This window comes from Bombina bombina, chromosome 4 (genome assembly GCF_027579735.1).
Source record: "Bombina bombina isolate aBomBom1 chromosome 4, aBomBom1.pri, whole genome shotgun sequence".
In the NCBI taxonomy this organism is placed as follows: Eukaryota; Metazoa; Chordata; class Amphibia; order Anura; family Bombinatoridae; genus Bombina; species Bombina bombina.
Window position 1 is genome coordinate 1,157,737,842 of NC_069502.1, and position 24,063 is coordinate 1,157,761,904.

Here is a 24,063-nt window from a genome sequence, read left to right on the forward strand (position 1 = left end):
TGTGAGACACTGTGTGTGTGTGAGACACTGTGTGAGACACTGTGTGTGTGTGAGACACTGTGTGAGACACTGTGTGTGTGTGAGACACTGTGTGAGACACTGTGTGTGTGTGAGACACTGTGTGAGACACTGTGTGTGTGTGAGACACTGTGTGAGACACTGTGTGTGTGTGAGACACTGTGTGTGTGTGTGACACTGTGTGAGACACTGTGTGTGTGTGTGACACTGTGTGTGTGTGAGACACTGTGTGAGACACTGTGTGAGACACTGTGTGAGACACTGTGTGTGTGTGAGACACTGTGTGTGTGTGTGTGACACTGTGTGTGTGAGACTGTGACACTGTGTGTGTGTGTGTGTGTGTGTGTGTGACACTGTGTGTGTGAGACACTGTGTGTGTGTCACAGCCAGTGTGAGTATGTGTGTGTATTTCGATCTGACACAGCAGGTCAATTATGAAGATGTACAGCACAGGTAGCACATGGAGGACACATGAAGAAGTCAGTGGTTTCTGCTTGGTAGCGGTAGTACCTGGGCGAGTTCTTCAGAGGAGTGCAAACTTTCTGCATATAAGGTAGGCCACAGACTCAGAAGCAGAACCATATACGCCATAGTGTTTAACTGCATACTGTGTTAACATTATGTACAAGGTCTCTCCCTACAGGTGGTCCCCTTAATGTAGCCAGGTTTGTAGCACCCCTGGTTACCTTAAGAGGACCACATGTAGGGAGAGACTGTGTACATAATGTTAACACAGTATGCAGTAATTTATTATAATAAAAACGTCTCCCACAGTTTTTGAGTGTTTACCTAGAGTTTTATATATTGCTATATAAATAGTTAAATATTTATGCCACAATTTACACATCCCAAATGCCTTCACCTTTCTCTAACTATTTTTCTTCCTTCTCTTCTCTCTCCCCTTCTCTTTCGCTACTCTTCCTCTTTCTCCATTCTTTCCATCCCTTATCTCCCTTCTTCCACTCCTTTTCTCCTCTTCCCTCAATCCTTTCTCTTCCTACCTTCTCACTAACACAGACACACCTACTCATGCCTTCCTACACTGCATTACTCTGCTCACATAACCTTTGGATACATTTCTGCCTAAAAGGAGAGGTGGACGCTGCAGATCCACATCCATTTTTGTCAGGACCATGCTTCTCGTTGCAATTGTCTATTCTATTTACTATATATATATATATATATATATATATATATATATATATATATATATATATATATATATATATATATATATATATATATATATGTGTGTATGTATGTATATCCTATATTTTATAAAAGGCCAGGCATGTTTGTTCTGGGCATCTCTCTGCCGCGATCTTGCTAAAAGTAGCAAGTGGGGCAGTGCAGAAAGTCTTGCAGAGGGACACTCTGTATCCCTCTCTGCATCGGGCAGTCGTGGTGCCGATCGTTGGTGGTGTGGGAGGGTTAGGAGGGAGACAGGTCGGCGGCCCATCGCTGGTAGGGGGTGGGTGGGACCGCTACGCTACAGAAAAAAAAATGTTTAGAGCGGCAGTGAATGGGAAGGAGGGAGAGTGGGCTCCTATAGTGGAGGGGGGATTAGAGGGTGTGCAATCGATCTGGGATGGGGAAGGGGGTAGGGTAATGGGGGGAGACAGCTACACTACAGAAAAAAAAATGTTGAGATATAGGGATAGAGGGATAGAGCTAGAGGAAGGGGGCAGGAGAGGGTGGGACCGCTGCGCTGCAGAAATTTTTTTTTTGAGAGCAGCAGGGAGGAGGAATGAGGGAGAGGGGATCAGAGTTTTTTTTTATATTCTTTTAATCTCAAAAAACTCAAAGGAGTGACCATGAGGTGTTACCTCAAAAAAATAAAAAAAAATATCAATGGATAGTAGCCACCATCTCGCAGCACTGCACATGCAATAGATAGCTATGCGCACAAAATCAAATTGGTACAGCTGGTACAACTATACACTATGGGCTAGATTATAAGTGGAGCACTAAATTATTGTGCTCCCACATACTGGCAAATTTACCAGTCATTACAAGTGACTGGTTATTGCTACCGCAAGTTTGCGGTAGCAATTAGCGCTCACAAAATTAACTAGAAATTAGATCTCTGGTTATTTTTTTTAAAAGTGCCCCAAATGCCATCAAAAAAAAATTTAAAATTAAAAACAACTGCACTAGGCAGTTTTTGGGGTCTAAAGTTGGTGGGGTGTAAGAAAAAAAATGGAACTAAAAAGTGCCTTTACATTGTGGTCTATGGGAACTGGGTGTTCCCATAGACCGCAATGTAAATATATATGTATATTTATGTGTATAGACATATTAACACATAAATATATATGTATATAATCATATACATATATATTTAAAAATGCTTCCCATCGCTGAGGTGCATCAGAATGAGGCTCCCATAGGAGCTTATGGAAGGGATCGCGCTCGCATTGTGATTTACTTGTAAGTGCACATTATCGTGCGCTGGTTATACAAAGTGGAGCACTAATCAAGCGATATTAAGCACTCCACTTGTAATCTGGCCCTACCTAAGGGGGAGGTGTAGAGCTTTGTCTCCCTGCACAGACCGGGAGATCAGGACAACTGTTTTATAATTATTCATAAGTAATGAGGAACTAAAATTTATAAGACTTTATTAACAATAACATAAATCAACAATTGAAGGAAATACATTTTCTTACCAAGAGATTATGAAGATTATTTATATTACAATAATCTCCAGCAGTAGAAAAACTTCAACATTTTATAAAGCAAACAGAATGCCACTAGAAAGCTATAATAACTATTGCTAGTTGTAGGAATTGATGTTGGTCCGCCTACAATAAATGTCCCCTACATTTCTGGCTGAGGTAAAAAAAAAAAAAAAAAATTGCACTGTGCAATTTGAAACCTAACGGAAAAATCTTAAACGTGCACTGCTAAACTGTAATACAAGAAAACAGCTAGCTGGACAAGAAGAAAGCTATGGGCGGAGCTTAGTGGCCATTTTCAGTTGCTAACAAACGATTAATATTTAAAAGTTTCATGTGCTTCTTACAATCTTATAGATGTGGCACCTGTTGCAAGATGCTTGTCTGGTATGTAACAATAAGTAATAAAGACCAAGTATTCAGTGTAGACTGTCCCTTTAAGCAACTTGGCATATGGGACCGGGACCATTTTCTATTATAACGGCCAAACAGAGTTAACAGTATATTGCCCAGGATCCGTGAGTACACCGCTAAAATTTGTAGATGGCAACATTGTTTATACTTACACTGGTCACAGAGTCCTGTATAGCTGGGATATATAATCCTATATTGACAGGCTGTGAGCGTAATGCAAGTTCTATCTCTATAAATTACTGGGGAACAGGAAATCACTTGTTTTACACCGAGGTGGAAAACAAAGTATGCTTAACTGAAAATTTAATTTCCATCTGTAGGAGGAGAGTCCACTGTTTCATTCATTACTTGTGGGAATTAAGAACCTGGCCAAAAGGAGGAGGTAAAGACACCCCAGCCAAAGGCTTAAATACCTCCCCCACTCCCCTCATCCCCCAGTCATTCTGCCAAGGGAACAAGGAACAGTAGGAGAAATTTCAAGGTATAAATGGTGCCAGAAGAATAAAATTAAATTTAGGTCCACCCACCGGAGAAACGGGCGGGAGCAGTGGACTCTCCTCCCACAGATGGAAATGAAATTATCAGGTAAGTATAATTTATGTTTTCCATCTTAATGGGAGGAGAGTCCACTGCTTCATTCATTACTTGTGGGAACAAATATCCAAAGCTCTAGAGGACACAATGAAAAAAATGGGAGGGTAAAAGGAGACAGACCCTAAACTGAGGGCACCACAGCCTGCAGAACCTTTCTCCCAAAAGCTGCTTCCGACGAAGCAAAAACATCAAATTTGTAAATTTTTGCAAAAAGTATGTAAAGAAGACCAAGTCGCCGCCTTACAAATCTTCGCCTCGTTCTTAAAGGCCCAAGAAGAGGCCACAGCCCTAGTTGAGTGAGCCGTAATCCTCTGAGGAGGCTTATGTCCCACTGTCTCATAGGCCAGACGGATAATGCTCCTCAACCAAAAAGACAGTGAAGTGGAAGAGGCCCTCTCTGCTTCCCTGAATACGCAACAAATAAAGAAAATGTCTGTCTGAATTCCTTCGTGGCCTGAAGATAAAACTTCAAAGCCCGAACCACAAATTATGAAGCAATCTTTCCTTTGCAGAAGAAGGGTTAGGACACAAGGAAGGAACTACTTTTTCTTGAGTGATGTTACGATTCGACACGACCTTGGGAAGAAAACCCTATCCTTATCAGCGTGAAAAACCAGGAAAGGATGCCCACATTGCAAGGACGCTAACTCAGAGACTCTGCGAGCAAATGCAGTAGCCAGTAGGAATAGGACCTTCCAGGAAAGAAGTTTAATGTCAAGCACATGCATAGGCTCAAACGGAACCCTCTGCAAAATCTTGAGAACCAAATTTAAGCTCCAAGGAGGAGCAGAATTTCTAAAGACAGGTCTAATCCTATAAAGAGCCTGAACAAAGGACTGAATATCAGGAAGCTATGCTAGCTTTTTGTGTAACAGTACAGATAAAGCCAAAATCTGACCCTTTAGGGAACTGGCAGCAAGACCCTTATCCAGACCATCCTGGAGAAAGGCCAGAATCCTGGATACCCTAACCTCGTCCCAGGTTATCCTGGGACAAGGTTATCCACGTTCCTCACACCAGGACAAGTAGGTCCTCCACACCTTATGATAGATGCACCGAGTGACCGGCTTCCTGGCCTGAATGAGAGTATCAATCATTCTCTCCGAAAATCCTCTCTTGGCTAAGACTAGGCGTTCAATCTCCATGCAGTCAGCCCCAGAGAATCAAGATTTTGGTATAGAAATGGACCCTGAACCAGCTCTGTGACAGGGTAACCTCCATGGAGGAGATGATGACATCCCCACCAGATCCGCAAACGACATCCTCCGTGGCTAAGACGGAGCAATCAGAATAGCTGAAGCTTGCTCCTGCTTGATGCGGGCTACTAGGTAGAAGTGGCAATGGTGGAAAAATGTAAAGTGGGTTGAACTTCCAGGCCGCCGCTAAGGCATCTATCAGCTCTGCCTGGGGGATCCCTGGACCATGACCCATATCTGGGTGGCTTGAAGTTGAGTCTGGACGCCATGAGGTCTATCTCCGGCGCCACTCATCTGATGCAGATCTCTGCGAACACTTCGGGATGGAGAGACCATTCCCCTGGATGAAACTATTGTCTGCTGAGAAAATCCACTTCCCAGTTGTCCACACCCGGAATGTGGATCGCTGAGAGCGAACAACTGTGGTTATCTGCCCATTCCAGAATCCGAGATACTTCCCTCATGGCTAGGGAGCTTTTAGTTTCCCCCTGATGGTTTATGTAAGCCACCGAGGTAATGTTGTCCGACTGGAACCTGATGAATCGGGAGGACCCCGGGGGGGGGGGGCAAGCTTTCAGAGCGTTGAATATTGCCCGTAGTTCCAGAATATTTATCGGTAGACTCAACTCCTCTCGAGTCCACCTGCCCTGTGCCTTTTTGGCACCCCAAACAGCTCTCCGTCCTGCCAGACATGCGTCCGTGGTCACAATCTCTAATGATGGTCTCAGGAAGGATGTCCTCTGGGACAGTTGTCCCGGACGGATCCGCCAAGAGAGGGATTCGCTCGTTCAGATGTCCAGAGATATCTGTTGGGATAGATCTGAGGGATCGCCGTTCCATTATCTCAACATGCACAACTGAAGAGACCTGAGATGGAACCTGGCGAAAGGAATGACATCTATGCTGGATACCATGAGCCCAACCCCCACCATACACCTGGCCACTGATGTCCTTGAGGAGGTGTGAAGGGCAAGACAGCTGGACGCAATCTTGCAACATATCTGTCAGCGGACCATGACTTTAACCACAGAGCCCTACGGGCTAGAACAGAAAAACCTGATGTCTTGGCATTCAGGTGAATAATCTGCATATTTGCATCACAGATGAACGAGTGAGCTACCCTTAAAGGACACTGAACCCAAATTTTTTCTTTCGTGATTCAGATAGAGCATGACATTTTAAGCAACTTTCTAATTTACTCCTATTATCAAATTTTCTTTATTCTATTGGTATCTTTATTTGAAATGCAAGAATGTAAGTTTAGATGTCGGCCCTATTTTGGTAAACAACCTAGGTTGTCCTTGCTGATTGGTGGATAAATTCATCCACCAATCAAAAAGTGCTGTCCAGAGTCTGAACCAAGAAAAAAAGCTTAGATGCATTCTTTTTCAAATAGAGATAGCAAGATAACGAAGAAAAATTGATAAGAGTAAATTAGAAAGTTGCTTAAAATTGCATGCTCTATCTAAACCATGAAAGAAAAAAAACATAATTTATGCTTACCTGATAAATTTATTTCTCTTGTAGTGTGTTCAGTCCACGGGTCATCCATTACTTATGGGATATATTCTCCTTCCCAACAGGAAGTTGCAAGAGGATCACCCACAGCAGAGCTTCTATATAGCTCCTCCCCTCACATGTCATATCCAGTCATTCGACCGAAACAAGACGAGAAAGGAGAAACTATAAGGTGCAGTGGTGACTGGAGTTATAATTTTAAAATTTAGAACCTGCCTCAAAAAAAGACAGGGCGGGCCGTGGACTGAACACACTACAAGAGAAATAAATTTATCAGGTAAGCATAAATTATGTTTTCTCTTGTTAAGTGTGTTCAGTCCACGGGTCATCCATTACTTATGGGATACCAATACCAAAGCTAAGTACACGGATGATGGGAGGGACAAGGGAGGAACATTAAACAGAAGGAACCACTGCCTGTAGAACCTCTCTCCCAAAACCAGCCTCCGAAGAAGCGAAAGTGTCAAATTTGTAAAATTTGGAAAAAGTATGAAGCGAAGACCAAGTTGCAGCCTTGCAAATCTGTTCAACAGAGGCCTCATTCTTAAAGGCCCAGGTGGAAGCCACAGCTCTAGTGGAATGAGCTGTAATTCTTTCAGGAGGTTGCTGTCCAGCAGTCTCATAGGCTAAACGTATTATGCTACAAAGCCAAAAAGAGAGAGAGGTAGCCGAAGCCTTTTGACCCCTCCTCTGTCCAGAGTAAACGACAAACAGAGAAGAAGTTTGTCGAAAATCTTTAGTTGCCTGTAAGTAGAACTTCAGAGCACGGACCACGTCTAGATTATGCAAAAGACGTTCCTTCTTTGAAGAAGGATTAGGACATAACGATGGAACAACAATCTCTTGATTGATATTCCTGTTAGAAACAACCTTAGGTAAAAACCCAGGTTTAGTACGCAGAACTACCTTGTCTGAACGAAAGATCAGATAAGGAGAATCACAATGTAAGGCAGATAACTCAGAGACTCTTTGAGCCGAGGAAATAGCCATCAAAAACAAAACTTTCCAAGATAAAAGCTTAATATCAATGGAATGAAGGGGTTCAAACGGAACACCCTGAAGAACTTTAAGAACCAAGTTTAAGCTCCACGGAGGAGCAACAGCTTTAAACACAGGTTTAATTCTAGCCAAAGCCTGACAAAAGGCCTGGACGTCTGGATGCTCTGCCAGACATTTGTGTAAAAGAATAGACAGAGCTGAAATCTGTCCCTTTAGCGAGCTAGCGGATAAACCCTTTTCTAAACCCTCTTGTAGAAAAGCTAATATCCTAGGAATCCTAACCTTACTCCATGAGTAACTCTTGGATTCGCACCAATATAAATATTTACCATATCTTATGGTAAATTTTTCTTGTCACAGGTTTCCGAGCCTGTATTAATGTATCAATAACCGAATCCGAAAACCCACGCTTTGATAGGATCAAGCGTTCAATTTCCAGGCAGTCAGCCTCAGAGAAATTAGGTTTGGATGGTTGAAAGGACCCTGAATTAGAAGGTCCTGCCTCAGAGGAAGAGACCATGGTGGACAGGACGACATGTCCACTAGGTCTGCATACCAGGTCCTGCGTGGCCACGCAGGCGCTATCAGAATCACCGATGCCCTCTCCTGTTTGATCCTGGCAATCAGCCGAGGTAGCAACGTAAATGGTGGAAACACATAAGCTATGTTGAAAACCCAAGGGGCTGCTAATGCATCTACCAGCACCGCTCCCGGGTCCCTGGACCTGGATCCGTAACAAGGAAGCTTCGCGTTCTGGCGAGATTCCATGAGATCCAGATCCGGTTTGCCCCAACGACGAATCAGTTGAGCAAATACCTCCGGGTGAAGTTCCCACTCTCCCGGATGAAAAGTCTGGCGACTTAGGAAATCCGCCTCACAGTTCTCTACGCCTGGGATGTGAATCGCTGACAGGTGGCAAGAGTGAGACTCTGCCCAGCGAATTATCTTCGAGACTTCCAACATCGCTAGGGAACTCCTGGTTTCCCCTTGATGATTGATGTAAGCCACAGTCGTGATATTGTCCGACTGAAATCTGATGAACCTCAGCTTTGCTAACTGAGGCCAAGCCAGAAGAGCATTGAATATTGCTCTTAATTCTAGAATGTTTATTGGGAGGAGTTTCTCCTCCTGAGTCCACGATCCCTGAGCCTTCAAGGAATTCCAGACTGCTCCCCAGCCTAGAAGGCTGGCATCCGTTGTTACAATCGTCCAATCTGGCCTGCGAAAGGTCATTCCTTTGGACAGATGAACCGGTGACAACCACCAGAGAAGCGAATCCCTGGTCTCCTGGTCCAGATTTAGCAAAGGGGACAGATCTGAGTAATCCCCGTTCCATTGACTGAGCATGCATAGTTGCAGCGGTCTGAGATGCAGGCGCGCAAATGGCACTATGTCCATTGCAGCTAACATTAAGCCTATTACCTCCATGCACTGAGCTACCGATGGGCTTGGAATGGAATGAAGGACACGGCAAGCATTGAGAATCTTTGATAAGCTGGACTCCGTCAGGTAAATCTTCATCTCTACAGAATCTATAAGAGTCCCTAGAAAAGGAACCCGTGTGAGTGGTAACAGAACTCTTTTCCACGTTCACTTTCCACCCATGCGACCTCAGAAATGCTAGAACTATCTCTGTATGAGACTTTGCATTCTGAAAATTTGACGCTTGTATCAGAATGTCGTCTAGGTATGGAGCCACCGCTATGCCTCGTGGTCTTAGTACCGCCAGAAGTGAGCCCAGAACCTTCGTAAAAATTATCGGGGCCGTGGCTAACCCGAAGGGAAGAGCCACAAACTGGTAATGCCTGTCTAGAAAGGCAAACCTTAGGTACCGATAATGATCTTTGTGAATCGGTATATGAAGGTAAGCATCCTTTAAGTCCACCGTGGTCATATATTGACCCTCTTGGATCATGGGTAGGATGGTTCGAATGGTTTCTTGAATGATGGTACCCTTAGGAATTTAAGATCTTTAAGTCCAAGATTGGTCTGAAGGTTCCCTCTTTTTTGGGAACCACAAATAGATTTGAGTAAAATCCTTGTCCCTGTTCCGATCGCGGAACTGAGTGGATCACCCCCATGATTAAGAGGTCTTGTACACATTGTAGAAATGCCTCTCTCTTTACTAGGTTTGTCGATAACCTCGAAAGATGGAACCTCCCTTGTGGAGGAGAGGATTTGAAATCCAGAAGGTATCCCTGAGATATAATCTTTAACGTCCAGGGATCCTGCACATCTCTTGCCCAGGCCTGGGCGAAGAGAGAAAGTCTGCCCCCCACTAGATCCGTCTCCGGAGAGGGGGCCCTGTCTTCATGCTGTCTTAGGGGCAGAAGTAGGCTTTCTGGCCTGCTTGCCCTTGTTCCATGACTGGTTGCCTTTCCAACCCTGTCTGTAACGAGCAGTAGTTCCTTCCTGTTTTGGAGCGGAGGAAGTGGATGCTGCTCCTGCCTTGAAGTTACGAAAGGCACGAAAATTAGACTGTTTGGCCTTTGATTTGGCCCTGTCCTGAGGAAGGGTGTGGCCCTTACCTCCCGTAATGTCAGCAATAATTTCCTTCAAGCCGGCCCGAATAAGGTCTGCCCTTTGAAAGGAATGTTAAGTAGTTTAGACTTAGAAGTTACATCTGCTGACCAGGATTTAAGCCATAGCACCCAGCGCGCCTGTATGGCGAATCCGGAATTTTTAGCCGTAAGTTTGGTTAAATGCACTACGGCATCCGAAACAAACGCATTAGCCAGTTTAAGCGTTCTAACTTTGCTCAAAGTCTCATCCAATGGTGCTGTGCGAATCGCCTCTTCCAGAGACTCAAACCAGAATGCCGCTGCAGCCGTGACAGGCGCAATGCATGCAAGAGGCTGCAATATAAAACCTTGTTGAACAAACATTTTCTTAAGGTAACTCTCTAATTTTTTATCCATTGGATCTGAGAAAGCACAGCTATCCTCCACCGGGATAGTGGTACGCTTGGCTAAAGTAGAAACTGCTCCCTCCACCTTAGGGACCGTCTGCCATAAGTCTCGTGTGGTGGCGTCTATAGGGAACATTTTTCTAAATATCGGAGGAGGGGAAAAGGGCACACCGGGTCTATCCCACTCCTTACTAATAATTTCTGTAAGCCTTTTTGGTATAGGAAAAACGTCAGTACACACCGGTACCGCATAGTATCTATCCAACCTACATAATTTCTCTGGGATTGCCACCGTGTCGCAATCATTCAGAGCCGCTAACACCTCCCCTAGTAACACGCGGAGGTTCTCAAGCTTAAATTTAAAATTTGAAATTTCTGAATCCGGTCTCCCCGGATCAGAACCGTCACAGACAGAATGAAGCTCACCGTCCTCATGTTCTGCAAATTGTGACGCAGTATCAGACATGGCTCTCGTGTCATCAGCGTGCTCTGTCCTTAACCCAGAGCTATCGCGCTTGCCTCTTAATTCGGGCATATTGTATAATACTTCTTTCATAACATTAGCCATAACATGTAAAGTGATTTGTAAGGGCCTTGATGTACTTGGCGCCTCAATCTTACGCACCTCCCGAGCGGGAGACGCAGGTACTGACACGTGAGGAGAGTTAGACGGCATAACTTCCCCCTCGTTGTCTGGTAATAATTTCTCTATCGGTACAGATTGACTTTTATTCAAAGTAATATCAATACAATTGGTACATATATTTCTATTGGGCTCCACATCGGCTTTTGAACATAATGAACAAGCAGATTCCTCTGTATCAGACATGTTTTAACAGACTAGCAATGAAGCTAGCAAGCTTGGAAATCACTTTCAATAAGTTTACAAGCAATATAAAAAACGCTGCAGCGCTTTTAAAAAACACAGTTGAATAACAAAGAAAACTAAATTCAGTTATAGTCAACAATTCTTAACGAGAAATGTATTAATTAGCAGAGGATTGCACCCATTAGCAAAAGGATGATTAACCCCTCAATACCCAAAAACGGATATCAAATTAAGATTTAACGCTTTTATCACAGTCAAACACACTGTCACAGATCTGCTGTGACTGATTACCTCCCTCAAAAACGAATTTTAAAGACCCCTGAGCTCTCTAGAGACGTCCTGGATCAAGGAGGAAGAAAACAGGAAGACTGTGCTAGAATTTTAACTGCGCAACAAGGCGCTAAAACAAGGTCCCTCCCACTCATATTACAACAGTGGGAGACCTGATATAACGGTTTCTATGCAGAAAATACGTTAGCCATGTGGAAAAAAATCATGCCCAAAAAGATTTATCACCAAAGTACCTCACAAAACGAATAACATGCCAGTAAACGTTTTAAAAACAACATTTTGAATGTCATGCAAAGTTATCACTAAGCCTGCTACCAGTTGCTTCCACTGCAGATAAGGCTTAAACATTATTTCAGTATTAACAGTATTTTCTCAGTCAAATTCTAGTCCTTAGAAAATAACTCAACTGCGCATACATTTATCAGCCTGATACCAGTCGCTACTACTGCATTTAAGGCTGTACTTACATCATATGGGTAACAGCAGTATTTTCTTAGTCCATTCCATTCCCAGAGAATAATGTACTGCACATACCTCATTTGCGGGGGACCCCGCATGCTATTCCCCTCTTTCTGAAGTTACCCTACTCCTCAGAATGTCGAGAACAGCCAGCGGATCTTAGTTACGCCTGCTAAGATCATAGAAAATGCAGGCAGTTTCTTCTTCCAAATACTGCCTGAGATAGAAAAACAGCACACTCCGGTGCCTTTTAAAATAACAAACTTTTGATTGAAGAATAATTAAGTAAAAACTCCAGCTCCTCTCGTGACCTCCTCCTTTGTTGAGGGTTGCAAGAGAATGACTGGATATGACATGTGAGGGGAGGAGCTATATAGCAGCTCTGCTTGGGTAATCCTCTTGCAACTTCCTGTTGGGAAGGAGAATATATGCCATAAGTAATGGATGACCCGTGGACTGAACACACTTAACAAGAGAAAGAAGTAGAGGGGGGAAAGGACGAACCAAGTTTCTCCCATTCATTCTTGATAATAATAGCCATTTTAATGGGCACCGGGAAAGCCTGAGGCACCACCCTGTCCTCGTAAACCCTATCTAATTTAGGGATCAAAGGTTCCTCCGGTAGTTTCGGTTCAGGAACCTCCAACGTAGCAAGCACCTTTTTCAGCAGAAAGCGCAAATGCTCCATCTTAAATTTAAATTCTGGCTCCTCCGCAGACGGAGGTCTAGAAGTCGCCGATTCCGAAGAGTCGGAGTAGTCTTCATCAGCGGATAATCTGTCAGAGAAATCCAGCGGAGTAGATGACCCCTGGGACGGATAGCTATGTTTCACCTTTTGCTTGCACTTAGCAGGGCGTGGTAAGGCATTGAAGGCCACAGAAACCGCTGTTTGTAACGGATCAGCGTAATCTGGTGGTCAAAGGGCTCCTCCCGCAGGAGGATTAGTTGTGCCCTGGGGAGTTGCATGTGTAATCAGAGAAGAGTGTAGGGAATGCACCTCGCAGGACGGAGAACAATCAGAGGTGGACGGCTCAGTTGTACTAAATATCTTATTCTTTTTAGATATTGCAATTTTATCAAAACACGTGGAACAAAGTTGAGCAGGCGGATCAACCGGAACCTCCTCAAAAGACACACTTATTAGGTTTAACTAAAGAGGGAGTACCCTCTAACATATCAGAGTCCTTCATAGCTTGCGCCTTTATTGCGCACTAGATAGAAATTAAATGGCACCTTTATATCCCAATGGCCGGAGCACTCACCACCTCCTATGACCCGGACCACAGAGAAACCGCTTTGTCTCCTACAACCGTCGGTCAAGAGAGAGGAAGTTAAAGAGGTCACACCGGTCACATGGAGTGCCAAGCAGGAACGCCCTTGCACACGAGAGAAAACACGCCAAAAAAGGCCCACGTCCATCTCTCACTAAGAAAACTGACTGTTCACACATTGACAGAGCCTCATCTCACACATCGCAGCATTAAACACAATCATAATATTATGCACAAATCCCCCTGTTCAATAACCCCCCTTTCCGAGGGTATTACCCTTGATTCAATACAGATAAAAGGAGACACACTGTGACCCAGTCTTTTTACGTTATATGTGTATAAATAAAATAATCTTACTAGAATCTACGGTGGAACAGGAACACAGCCTTTCAAGTGTGACAGGGTAGTAGCATCGCTCCTGACATCGACTTGAGAGCAGAAAAGCAGGCAGCGAAACTTGTCAACGCTGATTGCTTATGGAGCTGTTAATCTGAGTCAGGATGGTTTTGCAGAAAGACTCTCCCTGCATCTCCGGACTCTAACTTTCATGCATGCTCTCACTGAGAGGCTGACAGGACTACTTAAAACTCCAGTCCCATTTCGAAGAGTACTACCCTCCATAAGAGACTGCTCCGAATCTTCCGACACTTCTGACAACCTCCTGTGACGAAAGGCAAAGAATGACTGGGGAATGAGGGGAGAGGGGGAGGTATTTAAGCCTTTGGCTGGGGTGTCTTTGCCTCCTCCTGGTGGCCAGGTTCTTAATTCCCACAAGTATTGAATGAAGCAGTGGACTCTCCTCCCATTAGGATAGAAACATTTGGTGTTTCCAAGTGAACATACACTGTTTACAGATGTCAGAGTTAAAGGGCCATTATACACTCAAAAAAATATAGGCTATTTAAATTAAGCACCAAAAGAAGATAAAGTTTATAATTGATATGTATTAGCAAATTTTGCTGCTAACTCTCCTAAAAATGATTATAAAGTTTCTAACCCTCTCAGTGCATAAGAATACGAACGTAATATCCACTAGCTTCAGAGCAAGGCTTTTTCTACACTCCATATCTAGTGTCCTTTACAGCCAGCATCCATGCTGGGGCTGTCTGTGTAATAGATCAGGCTGTCACTTACAAATCCCCTCAGCCCTCACCTGCAGCACTGGATTAGCCCAGGAATCTGCTCTGCCGCAAAATTTCCCAAAGTTTGAGGAAATAACTTCAGTAAAATACAAAACCTTTTCTGAGGGTAACAGGTCCCATCAGGTCCCTGATTGGCTTTCCTCTTCCTTTCACTCTTAGAGTGCAAAGAAAAATATAATAAAGGATTTACCCACCAGGTTCTTCTGCTGTGGAGCATTTACAGCAGCAGCACGTCTGATAGCCTCATCTGACCGCTAACTGGGACCTGTAGAAAAAGAAAAAACAGAGTAACCAACTCTGGTTTTCTATAAAGGGGTTAGCTCTGATGTTAGAAGTTAAGCAAAGACTACCTTGCCGCCTTCAAAGTGCTAAAAGCCATCATTACTCTTACTAAAGAGATTGACATAGCATAGCCCCAAACCCTTGCTTGCAGGGAAAAGTACCCATAAAAGGATTAAATATCTTCAGACACCAACTTTGAACATCCTCCATTGACAGAGGCAAAGAGAATGACTGGGGATTATGAGTAAGGGAAGTTACACTTAACAGCTTTGCTGGGGTGCTCTTTGCCTCCTCCTGTTGGCCAGGAGTTGAATATCCCATTAGTAATTGGAATGACGTTGTGGACTCTCCGTGCCATAGGAAAGAAATGTATTAAATTTGGATACAAATTAAATATCTTTAAATAAAACCTGCCTTTTTATTTCCACAATTACCAATAATGACCGATATACTGGCAAATAAAGGGCACCGTCAAATTGATTTAAAGGCAGTTCACTAGGCCAACATACCAGTTGTATATGGCATTTCTGGTTAGAATAAATTAAAGGTTTAAAATTGAAATGTGCATGGGTGCATTTCAATTTGGAATAGAAGCATTGTTTGCAATATACTTCCATTAGCAAAAATGCTTCTAGTAAAAGGTATTAGTGTTTTCAGTGGCATAAGCACATATCCTTTGAGGGCCTGTGCACCAGTATTCAAGTTCATAGAGTTGAAGATGGTGTGTATCGTTTCTGTGAAGATGTCATTTGTGTTGTACAAGCCACTCTCTGAGAAGGTGCAGTGTTTGAATACTGGTACACAGGCCCACACCGGATATGTGCGTATGACGCAGGAAAACTAATAGCTTTTACTGGAAACATTTTTGCGAAGGGAAGTATATTGCCAAAACGTTTGTTTCACATCGAAATGCACATGTCAAATATGACTTTTCTATCCCTTTAATATGTCTACACGTTTTTACACTATTGTATTCCTATATCTGCAGATGGCAAACTAAGTGCATACGCCTGCAACAAGTGCAATCTTGATCAATATCTTAAAGGGACAGCAAACTAAAATAATGAATCATGCATATAAAAGAGCAGTATGCAAATGTTATTTTTTTTGCATGAAGGAAGGTTCAATTATTTTATCAAGTCCTTAGATGCAAGAACCCTTTAAAGCTTAGAAGTTTGTATACACAGCTGGTATGTTTGTACAATATAAAGGATCATAAGATATAAACAAAATTACTTTTTACATACGCAAATGGAAGGAAAGCTACTGATTTGTTTTATGTAATATAAAAAAAGATCCCTTGTCCAATACAACTGAACATTTTGTAATAAAGTCTCTTGTGGTCTTTAACCAAGAAGAGAGTTAAAAGAGGAATAAAAAAAACCCCAAAAAAAAACACTTTTAAAAAAACCCAAAGAGCAACAGCAATGTAGCGATCTTACCAGCATTGCAAATTCTTCTCTCTCTCTCCCATTCTAACTGTTCTTTTTCCAGCTGTTCCTGGAGTTCTCGCTCCTGTCTCTCCTGCTCGAGCCTTTCTTGCTGTTCCTGCAACTCGAGTTCAAGTTGCTCTTGCTGTTCCCTCTGTTCTCGCTCAAGTTGCTCTTGCTCTAAACGCTCTTGTTCAAGTCTTTCTCTCTCAAGTCTCTCTCTTTCTAGTCTCTCTCTTTCAATCAGCTCACGTTCCATCCGTTCACGTTCTATCCGCTCACGTTCTATCCGCTCACGTTCCAGTCTCTCGCGTTCCAGCTCCTTCTGGCGCTGCTGCTCTTGCAACTGCCTAAAAAAAATAGAAGGAATGTAAGAAGAAAAAAATTGCAGACCCAGGGCTTGATATACATATATCTGTGCACCCCTCCCTTGTTCCCAGTTTGTCTGGCTTTGAGAGCCTGCATTGTGTGGCTGTGTTAGGGACTCAGGTGTTGGAAAGGACCTTGATGTGGAGCCCGAGCTTGTCCCATTTGGCGACTAACCTTTCCATTTTAAATCTTAGCTGTGAGCTAGCTGGTGAGTGCTGGGTTTCCTTTATGTGTTGTATTTGTTTTGTAATCCCCCATGGTTCTTGCACCCACTCCTGTCTGGGGTTAACTGCCTATGACTCTGGTGACGGCACAGTTTTTTGTGAGTGCTATTTAGCACCCAGGGCTGGCATGTTGCTGGGTCATGGGATGTGTACCTGGTCCGGTTTTGGAGTGCAGTCCCCTTTATATATATATATATATATATATATATATATATATATATATATATATATATATATATATATATATATATATATATATATATATATATATATATATATATATATATATATATATATATATATATATATATATATATATATATATATATATATATATATATATCACAAATCCCAGCCAATGAGTCTTAGAATAAAGAAGTTTTTATTCTTCAACAAAAGATATGATCAGATTGATCTTTCACACTATGCAATTATAACAAACATCGGGGAAACGTCTGATGTAGGTTCACTCAGATCCACACATACCCCATCCACCAAACACATCCGTGTCCAACCATCAGCATAAATTATGAAAAAGAAAACATCAGAAAATAAAAATAGTATCCAAAGTGAAAACTTCACTGACACTCCCAGGGCGTCCCCAGGGAGTGAAACTAGACACCACCAACTAAGGACTGTATTAAAGTTAGAACCATTGAGAGTGTCCGCTAGATCCGTAACTCTGTAATGATATATGAACCAAGAGTGTCTCGTAATGTTGCGGATACTCCTAAAACAAGAATGTCTCGTTATGTTACAAATATTCCAACTGTAACAATGTGTGATCACTTGAAAACATAAGCAAATATCTTGTTGCCAATATACGAAGGCAGTCACAGGAAACATAACATGTTACAGTGTTTGTAATCCATAATGGTTAATTCTGGTAACGACCTCAATGACAAATCTTGTAGTTATAACAATGTTACGGTTCAAATGTCCCTTTAACCTGACATGCTTCTGGCCATGTAATGTATAGTGGGGAGCTGTAAGCGTAATTTCGGCCCAAACACACACTCTCTTGAAACTTCACTCACGGTATCCTACACTACATCATATGTGTGATTCTTTGCTGAAGAGGATACAGTATATTCCAAAGTTAACTTCTACCCAAGCTGCGAGTATCTCATACCCTCATGGCAGCTTGCGGCCTTTGATGTGCAGGAAACAGAGAAAATGCATAAACAGCAGTGTTACCTCCTTCAACGTATGTGTGCCTTTCCAGGTAATACCGTGAGGCTCTCTCTCTTCAGTGTGGTTATTGGGACCCTCCAATATAGAATTCTAGTCTCACCTCACAATTTCTATGGCTCAGACAACAAGATAAGCAGGTCTCTGTGGTGGCGTCTGATCGTTCCGACGCGCGTTTCGGGACTCCGCCCCTTTCTCAAGGAATTTACAGGTAATGGTGGGGAGGTGCAATTTAAACAAAATCGTATGTATCCCTATTGGCTAATCGTATACACACCTCCACTCTGACTTCACGCTATACACATGCATTTTTGTTATCATTGCTTAGTTAGAAAACGAATATATCTAAGACTCACGAATGGCTATTGCTTACAGCCGAATGAACATTAACGAAGTTGAACAACCACCACACTGTTAATACCGCAATAATATGCCAATGCACGACACATTCCAAGACAAAACTCGCATATCCCACCGAATATGTAATCAAAACGAAACAACTGCACGGTAAATGCTTAAAAAATTTTTTTATACAAACGTTCACATCAATTCTCAATTTCAGCTCTATAATAGCTATCATCAATCGCACCTTAATGGATAAACTCCCTGTCACTGGTGTTTTGCACACTGGATGCCAGTGAGAGCTGACTTATATTTAATGTCATATGTGGCGGCTCAGCCTCGGGGATCCCTATACCGGATACCCTAATTAAAAAATAGATACAAAAGTAAACTTCTGAAAAATTAAAGCTAGAGTTGAGCTGAAATATATCTCCCACACAGAAAAACGTATTACACGGGTCTCAAACGAATTCTTTCTTACCTTATTTAATATTAATTCACGCAATCATATTTTATTTGACAACTGAGTCACACCGAAGAAACTCATCCCTATACAGTCAATAATAATTTCAAGATAGATAGTGGATTTCCAGCTACTTCTATACATAGGGAACTTTACGTCATGTATAATATTGGATTGTCACAAGACCATATCAAACCTATCCTCCGTCTCGTCATGAATCACAAACGTATTAATTGTTTGATCTTGGGATCCAAGGTGGCAGTTTTTTAATCCATTCCTACTGCTCTTCCATTATTCATCTCTTAAAGAAGAACACATTCTATTGATACCTACATGACTGTGAGAAAGCAACTCACCACTAAGAGACTGAGAGCATTATGGCTCAAATAAAATTTCCCCAGGAAATGTCTCTATTAAGGCCTTTGGGGACCATGGTATCTAATTGTCTGATCCATTGTGCTTCTTTGCGAAATAATATTTTCTGTCTGTCCCCTCCTCTACGTAAGGGGGGGACTCCATCAATGACTTGAAAATGTAACTGACTCTTGTTGTGTGCCAATCGAGTAAAATGATGGGCCACAGGTGCATCTTCGTCATCCTTGCCTATGGCTGCTTTGTGTTGGCGCATCCTATCACGGACAGTCTGCGTGGTCTCTCCTACATAGGCCAGGCCACATGGGCACTTAATGACATATATGACATATTTAGAATTGCAGGAGAACCTTCCATTAATTGGAATCCTTTTGCCTGAAAGAGGATGGGTGATGTGATCCCCTTGTATCATGGAATGACAAAGAGCACAATTCATACAGGAAAAAGAGCCTTTCTTAGTAACTGTAATGGGTTTTCTCATGTACCCCAATCAGCCCGTATAAGTTCATCTTTCAAGTTTCTATTTCTCCTAAAAGAAAATAATGGAGTCTCATTGAAGATCTTGCCCACGTGTGTATCCTCTCTTAACAGGTGCCAGTGTTGTAGTATTATCCTTTTGAAGACTTTACTATGTGATCCAAAATGGCTCACAAAGGGCACCGAAAAATTTTTGGATTCACGAGTGGTCTTACTCAGTAGGCTAGCCCTGTCAATATTCAATACTTTATTCATATTCTCTTCCAGAATTTGCATTGGATAACCTCTATCTAAGAATTTTTTGGACATTTCATCCAATCTCTGTAGGCAAATTACTGGATCATCCACAATCCTTTTGGTCTGCAGAAGCTGGCCTAATGGAAGGTTTTTGATCAGAGAGGGGGGATGGAAACTTTCATACCGTAAGGTGTTGTTCCTATCCGTTTCTTTAGAGAATAAATCACTTCTGAGTTTGTGATCTACAATCGATATCCTAGTGTCTAAAAAGCTTACTTCAGACTTGCTTGCTTCTATAGTAAACCTTAAAGATTCATGTGCCGAATTGAGTTTTGATACAAATTGTGTCAAACCATCGTCACTACCAGTCCAAATAAAGAAGATATCATCTATGTAACGATACCAGCCTAAAATGGACTTCTTGTAACCTTCATCCCTGTAGACCACATCCTCCTCGAACTTCCCTACAAAGAGGTTCGCATAAGTAGGTGCTACATTTGAGCCCATTGCCGTGCCTTGTTTCTGGACATAGAATGTGTCTTCAAATAGGAAAAAAATTTCATAAAGAATGATCTTAAAGAGATCTTTGATGAACCTTCTTTCACTCGGGGAATATAGGTTATCCTTGTCTAAGAAATAGAATATTCCCTCGATTCCTAACTCGTGAGGAATCGAAGTATATAGGCTGGCTATATCCATTGTTACAAGCTGGCTATTCGCGGGAACTATCAGCGATGATATTTTGCACAAAAAGTCAGTCGTATCCTGTAGATACGAACTTAAATAACCTAATAAAGGTCTAATGAGTTGATCCAAAAATACTGCAATCGGTTGAAACATTGAATCAGTGCCTGCGACAATGGGTCGACCCGGAGGGTCAAGGAGTTTTTTATGTATCTTGGGTAATACATAAAACACCAGTATAATCGGATGTTCTTTGATCAGGAATTTCGCCTGTTTCTTTGTAATGATGTCAGAGGCTAAAGATTCCTCAACTAACTTACTGATTTTGCTTTTTACCCTCAATGTGGGGTCAGCCGTCAATTTAGCATAGTTCTCTTTGTCTTGTAATTGTCGGAGGACCTCCTCCTTATATTTGTTTTTATGCATAATAACAAGGGCACCGCCCTTGTCGGCTGGCTTCAGGATCAAATCCTCATTTTTCTGAATTGATTCAAGTGCTAACTTCTCTTGTCTAGAAATATTAGACTTAATTTTTGTACGAAAATTTCTTTTAAATTTTTCAAAATCCTTTTTGATTAAAGTAATGTATGCTTCAACTGAAGCATTAGTATGAGGAGGATTGAAAGTGCTTTTAGGTTTAATATTTCGTACATGAAATTGAAATGGACTGGTAGACTCTGCTTTGTTTATTTCCTCTTTATTCGCAAAAAAGCTCTTTAGTCTGAGATTCCTAAAGAAACGATGGAGATCACATTCTAGTGCAAAAAAGTCTGGGGTAGTAGTTGGGACAAAAGATAATCCCTTTTGTAATACCCCTAAAATTGCCTCACTGATCTCAATCCCTGATATATTCACTACTAAACTCTCTGCTCCCTCCGATTCTGTCGGGTTGAGATCTGGTATGTAGTGTCTCCTGTGTTTCCTCCCCCCCCCTCCTCTTCCTCTTCTTCGATTCCTTGTGCCACGTCCTCTTAAGGGAAAAGGGACTGAAGAGTCACTGAAATCACTGTCAGATGAGGACTCACCCGGGAAATTATATACTTGTGCCCCTCTTCTAAACCTTCTAAAAGGTGTAAAGTCTGGATTCCGCCATCTATAGACTTTGTTATTTTGGTAATCAGTAAGATCTCTTTGAAATTTCTTGTATTTCTTACTTTCTAGACTTTTTTTTAAAGGTAGAGAGGTCACTGTCCAATTTGGATTTAAAATTGCTGAAATCTGTTTCAGTCTTTAACTCCTTGAGAGACAATTCCACTTTGTCAATCTCCTGCTGCATTTTAGGTAGTTCCTTCTGTATATACTCAATTGTCAAAATTAAAATATCATATGAGCATTTATTTAAAATGCCTTCAAATTTGTCACAGTACTCTGGATTCTCCCTACAAAGTGTGGGATGAAGGTGACTTCTGAGACACCACGTGTGATGAGTACGATGGAGGGGGCTAAGATGTTTGCTTACTCAGATTTGGATGCCTCACGAATAGCTACCTTATGTGTTGGCAATAGAGATTTTTTTGAACAATGAACCTGATGTTAAGGAACCGCCGAGTTTAGAACAGATGATTAAGCAAAAAATTGTATATGAGTTACACTCTGTGACCTTAGCAGAATACTTCAGACAGAAGCGTATCCCAAGGGGTCTCAGAAGTCACCTTCATCCCACACTTTTTAGGGAGAATCCAGAGTACTGTGACAAATTTGAAGGCATTTTAAATAAATGCTCATGATATTTTAATTTTGACAATTGAGTATATACAGAACTACCTAAAATGCAGCAGGAGATTGACAAAGTGGAATTGTCTCTCAAGGAGTTAAAGACTGAAACAGATTTCAGCAATTTTAAATCCAAATTGGACAGTGACCTCTCTACCTTTAAAAAAAGTCTAGAAAGTAAGAAATACAAGAAATTTCAGAGAGATCTTACTGATTACCAAAATAAAGTCTATAGATGGCGGAATCCAGACTTTACACCTTTTAGAAGGTTTAGAAGAGGGGCACAAGTATATAATTTCCCGGGTGAGTCCTCATCTGACAGTGATTTCAGTGACTCTTCAGTCCCTTTTCCCTTAAGAGGACGTGGCACAAGGAATCGAAGAAGAGGAAGAGGAGGGGGGGGAGGAAACACAGGAGACACTACATACCAGATCTCAACCCGACAGAATCGGAGGGAGCAGAGAGTTTAGTAGTGAATATATCAGGGATTGAGATCAGTGAGGCAATTTTAGGGGTATTACAAAAGGGATTATCTTTTGTCCCAACTACTACCCCAGACTTTTTTGCACTAGAATGTGATCTCCATCGTTTCTTTAGGAATCTCAGACTAAAGAGCTTTTTTGCGAATAAAGAGGAAATAAACAAAGCTGAGTCTACCAGTCCATTTCAATTTCATGTACGAAATATTAAACCTAAAAGCACTTTCAATCCTCCTCATACTAATGCTTCAGTTGAAGCATACATTACTTTAATCAAAAAGGATTTTGAAAAATTTAAAAGAAATTTTCGTACAAAAATTAAGTCTAATATTTCTAGACAAGAGAAGTTAGCACTTGAATCAATTCAGAAAAATGAGGATTTGATCCTGAAGCCAGCCGACAAGGGCGGTGCCCTTGTTATTATGCATAAAAACAAATATAAGGAGGAGGTCCTCCGACAATTACAAGACAGAGAACTATGCTAAATTGACGGCTGACCCCACATTGAGGGTAAAAAGCAAAATCAGTAAGTTAGTTGAGGAATCTTTAGCCTCTGACATCATTACAAAGAAACAGGCGAAATTCCTGATCAAAGAACATCCGATTATACTGGTGTTTTATGTATTACCCAAGATTCATAAAAAACTCCTTGACCCTCCGGGTCGACCCATTGTCGCAGGCACTGATTCAATGTTTCAACCGATTGCAGTATTCTTGGATCAACTCATTAGACCTTTATTAGGTTATTTAAGTTCGTATCTACAGGATACGACTGACTTTTTGTGCAAAATATCATCGCTGATAGTTCCCGCGAATAGCCAGCTTGTAACAATGGATATAGCCAGCCTATATACTTCGATTCCTCACGAGTTAGGAATCGAGGGAATATTCTATTTCTTAGACAAGGATAACCTATATTCCCCGAGTGAAAGAAGGTTCATCAAAGATCTCTTTAAGATCATTCTTTATGAAAAAAATTTCCTATTTGAAGACACATTCTATGTCCAGAAACAAGGAACGGCAATGGGCTCAAATGTAGCACCTACTTATGCGAACCTCTTTGTAGGGAAGTTCGAGGAGGATGTGGTCTACAGGGATGAAGGTTACAAGAAGTCCATTTTGGGCTGGTATCGTTACATAGATGATATCTTCTTTATTTGGACTGGTAGTGACGATGGTTTGACACAATTTGTATCAAAACTCAATTCGGCACATGAATCTTTAAGGTTTACTATAGAAGCAAGCAAGTCTGAAGTAAGCTTTTTAGACACTAGGATATCGATTGTAGATCACAAACTCAGAAGTGATTTATTCTCTAAAGAAACGGATAGGAACAACACCTTACGGTATGAAAGTTTCCATCCCCCCTCTCTGATCAAAAACCTTCCATTAGGCCAGCTTCTGCGGACCAAAAGGATTGTGGATGATCCAGTAATTTGCCTACAGAGATAGGATGAAATGTCCAAAAAATTCTTAGATAGAG

General features: G+C 41.8%; 1 protein-coding gene across 1 annotated transcript in view; it reads right to left on the reverse strand.

Annotated features, from left to right (window-relative positions):
* ENAH (ENAH actin regulator) overlaps positions 1–24,063 on the reverse strand; it is a gene marked incomplete in the record, with an annotated part of 421,876 nt that overhangs the window by 195,081 nt on the left and 202,732 nt on the right. Inside the window, 1 exon segment of the mRNA XM_053712606.1 lies at positions 16,042–16,379. Coding sequence (XP_053568581.1) covers positions 16,042–16,379 — 338 coding nt within the window.